The sequence below is a fragment of the Heptranchias perlo genome, unplaced genomic scaffold (assembly GCF_035084215.1).
Source record: "Heptranchias perlo isolate sHepPer1 unplaced genomic scaffold, sHepPer1.hap1 HAP1_SCAFFOLD_53, whole genome shotgun sequence".
NCBI lineage: Eukaryota > Metazoa > Chordata > Chondrichthyes > Hexanchiformes > Hexanchidae > Heptranchias > Heptranchias perlo.
Genome location: NW_027139548.1, coordinates 3,453,740 through 3,464,239, shown reverse-complemented (window position 1 = coordinate 3,464,239; position 10,500 = coordinate 3,453,740). Strand labels below are relative to the sequence as shown.

Sequence of the window (10,500 nt, the reverse complement as noted above, 5' to 3'; positions counted from 1 at the left end):
TGTTTTATCTCGGTAATGAGTGAGTGAAGACTTCAATGAATTAATATGAGATCCCAAAAACCTAACAGAGTTCCCGGGAGGATGTTTCCCTCTGGGTTCACCGGGCATGCGCACACTCCATTCCCTCTGGGATATTTTTCCATTCTTGAATTTTAATTGAAATAATTTCACGAACTGTCCTGTGTAATTTCCCCTTTGGCGTCCGGGGAGCACTGGGTTGGATAATTCCACCTTGTTTGTTAAGTGACTGTAACTAACGCCAATTATTGTGTAACCTGATTTTCTCACCGGGGCACCGATTGTTCTATAAAGGGGGAGTATTTTCGGAGCTCAGATACACTCAAATCGGAACCGTGAAGCCGGACAGAATTGACTCACTCTACTAAAAATGGAAATGCCAACAATTCTTCATATTAAGGAGATTTACTACCCGATTCTCGCAGCCTTTGGTTTTCCCGGTAAGTCAATTTAACCTGTTGTTTCATAACTGTTCACTATCTCACTTTTAATGATTATGTGTCAAATTCCGAGAATGTCCTAATTTCGGAGTCATTGATCCACCGGGATAAATTAGTGAATATCAGCGGGAATTCTAGCAATCCGCGGCGCCGGTGAGGCGTTGCTCTGATCGGGAGATCGTGGGCAACGGGCGATCAATGTTGTTCCCAATCCGAGGGAGGACGAGGCTGATACCCCGGCCCCACCAACAGTGCATAGATCACTATAGAATGTGTTGCTTGGTGTCTTTGTTAACCATTTCATTTGTACCGTTGTTACCTGTGCACTTCAAGTTGATAATTCCCCAGACTGCAGTCACCTCCACCAACAGGGGCCGTTGAAAGATAATTTGAGAACTGATTGCCGCTCAGGGACCTGATCCCCTTTCCTCGGCTGCAAAGAACCTTCGCGGTTCCACCAGCTGCCGCTCTGTTACCGAGCAGTTTCCTGGGGCGGTTCTTAATAGAAAAAGGCCAGAGTTTCGACCAAAACTGAACGTTATTTTCGCAGTTGAATATTTTATTTGAATTCATATCTTTCCAGTAATTACTGTGAAATTATATTTACTTCTTGACGACGGCTGACTGAAGGGTGCTGGAAGAACGGCAGATTTTCACTCTCTCTACATTGAGTTTCAATGATTTATTTCATTTAAACAAAATGTCGTCAGCGCTCTCGTGTATAAATAAAAGAATCCGTGTGTATAAACCTAAGTAAGATCACATCGAAATATTTCCCACAATGTGCTGTGAGATTTCTCTGACTGACCCCGTGACTTACCTCTTGTCCCTCTTTCTTACAGCGAACCTAGTGACAATCGTGATTCTCTTCAGAGGAAATTGTGGCCTTTCCAAATGTATCTCTGTCTACATGGTGACCATGGCAACAGCAGATCTCCTGGTCATTATCTTCAATGTAACCTTGTATAACATTTTCAGTTATCACTTTCCATATCCATTCCTGTCCTACACTGCCGTTTGTAAGTTTATTCTGTGCATGAATCCTGCTACCCTGGATATGTCGGTGTGGTTCACAGTCTCGTTCACATTTGACCGATTTGTATCTATATGTTGTCAGAAGTTTAAAACAAAGTATTGTACAGTGAGAACTGCGGCTGCGGTTATCACAACGATCTCTGTCCTGATCTGTTTAGAGAACATCCCCTTTTTGTTTGCATATGAACCTGACCGAATAATTAACGGTGTTCACTGGGGTTGCCGCAACAAACTCGACTTTTTTTCATCACCTGCGGGTGCAGCTTACTCCTGGTTAGAAAGTGTTTTCGTTGCATGGCTTCCTTTTGCTTTGATATTACTGTTTAATTGTTTGACAGTCAGATGTATTTTAGAGGCCAGTCGAGCCCGCAGGGGACTCCGGGGTCGGAGCAGTGAGAATCAGAGCGATCCAGAGATGAAGAACCGAAGGAAATCCATCATTTTACTGTTCACTGTGTCGGGCAGTTTGATACTGTTGTGGCTGACAGCTATCGTTAGTTTTTTAACGACCAGACTGACACACACCGTGCATTATCAAGCCGATTATGCAGCTCCTGCCTATATCGCCACTGAAACCGGATTTATGCTCATGTATTTGAGTTCCTGTACAAACACGTGCATTTATGCAGCAACCCAAACGAAATTCAGGGAAGAGCTGAAGCAGATGATGAAATCTCCATGGAGAGTTATGCTGATATTTGTAAAAAAAATGAAAGAATATACCAAAGCTTCCTGTCTTAATTAGAACTCAAGTGCTTCCGGGTACCATCTTAGAATGGCCGTCTTCCTGTCAGAACGAAAATTGATTGTCCTTGTGAAAACTAACAGGTATCAGAAAACATGTCCTCCATTTTTGCCCTGCGTTTTATGTCGGCTGCTTTCCCAGGGCGAACAGAACCGTTCCCTGTGAGTACAGCGCGCTTCCCGATCAAGATTCAAAGAAAACATTCATGACTGAGGTTCAGTAGTGGAGTAGAACACGACGTCTTCAGCGTTAACTGTTTCACACCGCAGGTACTGGAATGAGACGCCCAGTTTAATTAATAGATAAAGTTTCCTTTAGTGTCGAACCAATGACGGGTGTTGCAATCGTGGTTATTTGTAATTCTTCTGTAATCTTCGTGTGAATATGCAGCCAAAATGACAACAGTAACTTCACTTCAAATGTATTTTATTGGATGTAAAGCGCCTTGGCACGTCTTGAGGCCGTGAAAGGCGCTCGATAAATGCAAACCCCTCTTTCTTTTATTTTCAACCAGTCCTTGTAGGCGTTTGCCCTCCACCCGAGCAATCAAACAACCAACGGGAGGAGGAGGCTCTGTTAACATCCCCATCCACAATGATGGCAGAGTCTAGCTCGTGAGTGCAAAAGACAAGACTGAAGCGTTTGCAACCATCTTCATCCAGAAGTGCCGAGTGGAAGATCCACCTCGGCCTCCTCCCGATATCCCCACCACCGCAGAAGTCAGTCTTCAGCCAATTCAATTCACTCCACGTGATTTCAAGAAACGGTTGAGTGCACTGGATACAACGAAGGCTGTGGGCTCCGACAACATCCCGGCTGTCGTGCTGAGGACATGTGCTCCAGAATTATCCACGCCTCGAGCCAAACAGCTCCAGTACAGCAACAACACTGACATCTACCGACAATGTGGAAAATTGCCCAGGTATGTACTGTCCACAAAAAAAGCAGTACGAATCCAATCCGGCCAATTACCAGCCAATCAGTTCACTCTCAATGATCAGCAAAGTGTTGGAAGATTTCGTCGACAGTGCTATCAAGCGGCAATTACTTACCAATAACCTGCTCACCGATGCTCAGATTGGGTTCTGCCAGGGCCAATCGGGTCCAGACCTCATTACAGACTTGGTCCAAACATGGACAAAAGAGCTGAATTCCAGAGCTGAGGTGAAAGTGCCTGCCCTTGACATCAAAACAGCATTTGACCGAGTGTGGCACCAAGGAGCCCCAGAAACATTGAAGTCAATTGGAATCAGTGGGAACACTCTCCAGTGGCTGGATTCATACCTTGCACAAAGGAAGATGGGAGTGGTTGTTGGAGAACAGTCATCTCAGCCCCAGGGCATTATTGCAGGAGTTCCTCAGGGAAGTGTCCTGACCCCAAACCTCTTCAGCTGCTTCATCAATGATCTTCCCTTTATCATAAGGTCAGAAATGGAGATGTTCGCTGATAATTGCACGGTGTTCAGTTCCATTCGCAACCGGTCAGGTAATGAATAATTCCCTGCCCGCATGCAGCAAGACCTGGACAACATCCAGGCTTATACCGATAAGTGGCAAGTAACATTCGCGCCAGTTAAGTACCAGAAAATGAACATCTCCGACAAGAGAAACTCGAACCACCTCCCCTTAAGATTCACGCCGAATCCCCCACCATCAACATCCTGGGTGTCACCATTGACCGGAAATTTAACTGCACCAGCCGCATAAATATTGTGGCAACAAGAGCAGGTCAGAGGCTGCGGGCAGTGACTCACCTCGTGACTCCCCAAAGACTTTCCACCATATACAAGTCACAAGTCAGGAGTATGATGGAATACTCTCCACATGCCATGATGAGTGCAGCATCAACAACACTGAAGAAGCTCGACACAATCCAGAACATAGCAGCCCGCTTGATTTGCACCCCATCCACCGCCCTAAATATTCATTGTCTTCACCACCGGCGCACTGTGGCTGCAGTGTGTACCATCTACAGGATGCACTGCAGCAACTCGCCAAGGATTCTTCGACAGCACCTCCCAAACCCGCGACCTCTACCACCTCGAATGTCAAGGGCATCAGGCACATGGGAACAACACCACCTGCACGTTTCCCTCCAAGTCAAACACCATCCTGACTTGGAAATATATCACCGTTTCTTCATCGTCGCTTCTTTCAAAATCCTGGAACTCCCTACCGAACTCCACCATGGGAGAACCTTCACCACACGGACTGCAGCGGTTCAAAAAGGCGGCTCACCACCATATTCTCAAGGGCAATTTGGGATAGGCAATAATTGTTGGCCTTGCCAGAGACGCCCGCTTCCCATGAACGAATAAATGGAAAATAAATAACTAATTCCAATCACTTTATCTGCCCGCGGTCTCAATATCCCTTCAACCTATTTTAATCATCCATCTATCGAACTTAATGTTGAATATTGATGTAGAAACATCGAAAAATAGAGCAGGAGTAGGCCATTCGGCCCGTTGAGCCTGCTCCGCCATTCATTATAATCATGGTTGATCCTTTATCTCAATACCATATTCCCGCTCTCTCCACTTACCCCTTGATAACTTTTGTGTCTAGAATTCTATTTAGCTCCTTCTTAAAGAACATTCAATGACTTGGGCTCCACAGCATTTTGTGGTAGAGAATTCCATAGGTTCACCAGCCTCTGAGTGAAGAAATGTCTCCTCATCTCAGTCCTCAATGTCGTACTCCGTATCCAGAGACTGTGACCCCCACGTTCTGGAACCCCCAGCCAGGGGAAACATCCTCCCTGCAGTCTGTCTAGCCCTGTCAGAACTTTATATGTTTCATTTAGATCACATTTTATTCTTCTAAACTCTGGGGAATACAAGCTTAGTCGACCCAATCTCTCCTCATACGACAGTCCTGCCATCCCAGGAACCAGTCTGGTGAACAATCGCTGCAGTCCCTCTATGGCAAGTATGTCCTTTCTTAGGTAAGGAGACCAAAGCTGCACAAAATACTCCAGGTGTGGTCTCACCAATGCCGTGTATAACTGCAGTAAGACATCCTTGCTCCTTGCTCCTGTACTCAAATCCTCTTGCAATGAAGGCCAACATGTCATTTGCCTTCCGAGCTGCTTGCTGCACCTGAATGTTTGCTTTCACTGACTTGTGTACAAGGATACACAGGTCCCTTTGTGCATCAACATTTCCAAATCTATCACCATTTAAGTAATTCTCTGCCTTTCTGTTTTTCCTTCCGAAGTGGATAACTTCACATTTATCCGTATTGCTTTGCATCTGCCATGAATTAGCCCACTCATATGATTTCTGATCCTTAAATTACACAGCTCCGTAATTCTGCACGCAAAGATGTTTCTCCCACCCTCCGTTCTAAATCATTTGCATTTATCCTTTTATCTATGGCCGGTACTTCTTGATCCCTCAACGAATGGAAGCTTTCTGCTTGTATCGATCCTGTCCAGTCATATCTCATCTTAAATCACATCGGCAGCACTCGCCAAAATATATCAATCTATATCAATACACAATCCAGCGAATGTTAGGAATGTATAGTTAAGATAGTTAATTGACATCATTCTCTTGGAGATGGTGGTCTATTTGTTTATATTGAACAATGAGAAGAATGTATTTGATAGCTTGGCCACTGCTCGAAACATCGCGACCGCGCAGGGAGAGATTCTAATCGAACACTCTGGACACCCCGATCTATTGAGAGAGAGCCAGAAAGGGCAGAAATGGCTTTTATCGGTTGTCTCGTGTTGCATGATCTTGGGATATCGCTGTGTTCACAGAAATGATGCGTTGAGCATGACGAAACCACCAAGCGAGATGAATGATGAAGATGGACTGAAGAACCGGTCCAAGACATGGTCAGTCGCGGTGACAACACCACTACATGAAATGGTTCATGTGGGTCCAGAGAGTGGGAACATATGGAAAAGCAATGGGTAGAGATTTGCCCAATAAATAGATCGAGAAAGATTTATGGTGCTGTTGATATACACTTCATTGTTGACCTTAAACACTCGAATGCCAACAATGGACGGACTGTAAGGAAAGCACTAATCAGACTGTCCTGAAACTGGTAATCTGCATTGGTTTCTCCTTATATTATAGTAATATTTACCTTTTAAGGTTGCCTGTTAAGCGGGGCAGAGAAAGGCAATTTAAAATCCCATTGGGCTGTTTGACCAGGGCTGACCCTGCAGCAATGGTCAGTTTCAAGAAAAAATAGTAAGAAACTTCATTAAAGACAGACGATTACATACCAAATCATAAATTTCAGAGAAATTTAATCATATGATAAAAGTGTGGAAAGCTGTTAGTTCTGCAAAGGGAAATACCTGGACATAAATCTTCATTTGCAATTGTTCCAAATGATAAAGAAAGAAAGACAGATTTATAATTAAAGGTTTTACTTTGTACCATTGCAATTATAAGGATCAGGAATGAAATTATCGAAATGTTAACGAAATAAGAAATTATACTTCGTTGCCCAACGGAATAAATATATGGGGGTGTAATTGAACTTTTCTGTAATTATGTAATGAATAATTGTGTGGATTAACACAAGAGATTGCTGTTTTTATCCCGGCCACTGATGGGCTGAAAAATTAGCGCATTGCTTCTTGCGAAAAGTGATCAGAGGAATATTCGGCTTTAACGGAATCTGTAGTGCAGCAGACTCTGAACCGGGAAGATCACATCCCAACTGTTCACACCCTCATACCTGGGGCTAATAATTCCGCTGCTCGGTTGCAAAATCAGGAAAGCGAGACACCCCAGGCCATAATTCTCTGTGTATTAATATTAGTGGAAGCAAAATGTCCGGCCAGCGATGCACTGTTTGGGACATGATGTGGAGATGCCGGTGATGGACTGAGGTTGACAATTGTAAACAATTTTACAATGTGATTTCCATCATTTCCCTGAGGAAGGAGGAAGCCTCCGAAAGCTTGTAGATTTCAAATAAAATCGTTGGACTATAACTTGGTGTTTTTAAATTGTTTACAACTGTTTGGGACAGGCACGGCTGGTGTGCAGAAAGAGCGCGGAGCCGGAATCCACCCCGACATTCCAAAGCGCTCTTTTTTATTCAAACATTTAAACTGATAGCTTTCGAAAGGTTAACACCTGCATTAAATCCCGCACACAGGAGTGTAGGACGGGCCCGTTAATTGTTTAATTAGAAATGAGGACCAGAGAAACTGAGCAAATGTTTAATAACTGACAGTTGGAAATGAGTATTGGGATTGGTGAAGGTCTAAGATACTGAGCTCAGAACTGAAATACCTTTAAATCCCCGACCAACCATCATCAGGTGTGGGTGTAAGTACAACTTTTAAGTGTATGTTAAAGTACTATTGTATGTAACGTGTGTTCAATAAACTTATGACGCATCATTTCAATGTTCAAGAACCTGACTGAAAACTTTCCGCTAACAATAGCCTTCGTACTGTAATTGTGAATGACCTACATTTATTAATTGTGATTAAGTGCGCCCTTTACCCGTCACTCTTTCACGTTCCACTTCATCCTGAGGTTCTCCGAAAGCCAAACTCCACTTGGTTTCAGGCCCCCGGGGAGCCCAGGCTCTGCCAATCCGGCTGGCATCCAGCGTCAGGCGGAAGTGGTTATGAGTTGCGGGCAGTTCTGTGCAATAGGCGCATTGAACAGCATTCAGACGACCAATAAAATTTAAGGCACGAGTTAGGCCGCAGGCACAGGGTTTTTATTCCATCGTTCGGCGATGCAGCTGCACCCAGCTGCAATCGTGAGAAAGCGCTGTGTTATCAACAACATCATCCAAAATCAACAGGGAAAATGGAAAACAAAGGAATGATCAAGTTAACCATTGCATGACCGTGTCAAATCCAATCAGATGCGGATCTGATTCCCCGGTTTCGAAATCAACAGTTCATGTGTTTCTCTGGTCCTCACATCTAATTAAACAATTAACGTGTCCGTCCTACACTCCTGTGTGCGGGATTTAATGCAGGTGTTAACCCATCGATAGCAATCAGTTTAAATGCTTGGATAAAAAAAAAGAGCGCTTTGGAATGTCGGGGTGGATTCTGGCTCCGCGCTCCTTCCGCTCACCAGCCGTGCCTGTCCCGAACAGTGCATCGCTGGCCCGTCATTTTCCTTCCACTATTATTAATACACAGAAAATTATGGCCTGGGGTGTCTCGCTTTCCTGATTTTGCAACCGACTAGCGGAATTTTTAGCCCCAGGTATGAGGGCGTGAAAGTTGGGATTTGATGATCCCAGTTCAGAGTCTGCTGCATTAAAAAGAGCATGAAAGCCGAATATTCCTCTGATCACTTATCGCATGAAGCAACGCGATAAACTCTCAGCCTAACAGTGGCCGGGACAAAACCAACATTCTCCTCAAAGGGACCAGCTTACTCCGGCTCAAACTGCCCTCCATGGAAGTTATACTTCTGGCGGATTGACGAAATATCTCACCGTTAATGGCCCTTCCCCATTAATCTGAGGGATCGACCTTTAAACTGAAAATCACTTTGATGTCACTATTCCAAAATCAATGCAATATTTTATGATGATGTAACAATGACGCCATCGATCTTAATCCGGTATAAATCCTGTTAAATATCCGGGAATCCTAATCAGGAACTGTGACACACTGTGTTCTGATCCAGAATAAGTCCGGTTCGATAGCCTGGAATCCTAATCAGGAACTGTGTCAGGCTGTGCACTGATCCAGAATAAATCCGGATAAAATACCAGAGAATCCTAATCAAAAACTATGAGAAATTGTGTCCTGACCCAGTATAAATCCGGATAAAACTCCAGAGAATCATAATCAGGAACTATGAGACGTTGTGTCCTGACCGAGTATAAATCCGTATAAAGCACGAGAGATTCATAATCAGGGTAGTACAGAGAAGTGAAAAGGGAAATGATAGGGGCAAAGAGAGATTGTGAGAATAGAATGGCGGCTAACATAAAAGTGAATCCAAAATTCTTCTTCAGGCATTTCAATAGTAAACGGTTCGTAAGAGGAGGAGCGATGCCGATAAACGATTAAAAATGAGATCTCCGCATGGAGGCAGAGGGCAGTGCTGAGGTGCTAAATTAGTACTTTGCATCTGTCATTATCAAGGAAGACGATGCTGCCAAATCAGAGTAAAAAGACAGGTAGTTGAGATACTGGATGGGGTGAAATTAATAAGGAGGTGGTACTAGAAAGGCTAGCTGTACTGAAAGAAGACAAGTCACCCGGTCCGGATGGGATGCAACCTCGGTTGATGAGGGAAGTAAGGGTGGAAATTGTAGTAGTGCTGACCATAATCTTCCAATCATCCTTAGATACGGGAGTGGTGCCAGAGGACTGGAGAATTGTAAATCATAGAGTTAGAGTCATAGAGTTATACAGCACGGATAGAAGCCCTTCGGCCCATCGTGTCCGCGCCGGCCATCAGCCCTGTCTACTCTCATCCCATATTCCAGCATTTGGTCCGTAGCCTTGTATGCTATGGCATTTCAAGTGCTCATCCAAATGCTTCTTGAATGTTGTGAGGGTTCCTGCCTCCACAACCCTTTCAGGCAGTGAGTTCCAGACTCCAACCACCCTCTGGGTGAAAAAGTTATTTCTCAAATCCCCTCCAAACCTCCCGCCTTTTACCTTGAATCTATGTCCCCTTGTTATAGAACCCTCAACGAAGGGAAAAAGCTCCTTAGTATCCATCCTATCTGTGCCCCTCATAATTTTGTACACCTCAATCATGTCCCCACTCAGCCTCCTCTGCTCCAAGGAAAACAAATCCAATCTTCCCAGTCTCTCTTCATAGCTGAAGCGCTCCAGCCCTGGTAACATCCTGGTGAATCTCCTCTGCACCCTCTCCAAAGCGATCACATCCTTCCTGTAGTGTGGCGACCAGAACTGCACACAGTACTCCATTTTTCCTTACACCATTGTTCAGAAAATGGTGTAAGGAAAAAAACAGGCAACTGTAGGCCAGTCGGTTTCAATTTGGTGGTGGCGAAGCTTCAAGAAACAATAATTCAGGACAAAATTAATAGTCACTTGGACAAGTGTGGATTAACAAAGCAAATCCAGCACTGATTTGTTAAAGGCAAATCATGTTCAATTAACTTGATTGAGTTTTTTTTCATGACGTAACAGAAAGGGATGATGAGGGCAATGCGGTTGATGTTGTCGATCGGGACTTTCAAAAGGCGTTTGATAAAATGCCACACAGCAGGCTTGTCAGCAAAATTGAAGCCCGTGGAATGAAAGCGGTCGTGGCAGCATGGATA

At 44.3% G+C, this 10,500-nt stretch overlaps 1 protein-coding gene across 1 annotated transcript; it reads left to right on the top strand.

Moving 5' to 3' along the window:
* The first annotated feature begins 394 nt into the window (after positions 1-394).
* On the top strand, positions 395-2,238 carry LOC137315025 (probable G-protein coupled receptor 139). Its single transcript, XM_067979981.1, has 2 exons — positions 395-458; positions 1,301-2,238. The coding sequence occupies exons 1-2, from the start codon at positions 395-397 to the stop codon at positions 2,236-2,238; spliced, it is 1,002 nt and encodes a 333-aa protein (XP_067836082.1).
* Positions 2,239-10,500: the final 8,262 nt, after the last annotated feature.

What these genes read in the sequence shown, in the direction of transcription:
- LOC137315025 (XM_067979981.1), top strand. Translation starts at nt 395, where the DNA reads ATGCCAACAATTCTTCATATTAAGGAGATTTACTACCCGATTCTCGCA. An exon ending in CGCAGCCTTTGGTTTTCCCG is followed by an intron (nt 459 to 1,300) that starts GTAAGTCAATTT and finishes TCTTTCTTACAG; the next exon opens with CGAACCTAGTGACAATCGTG.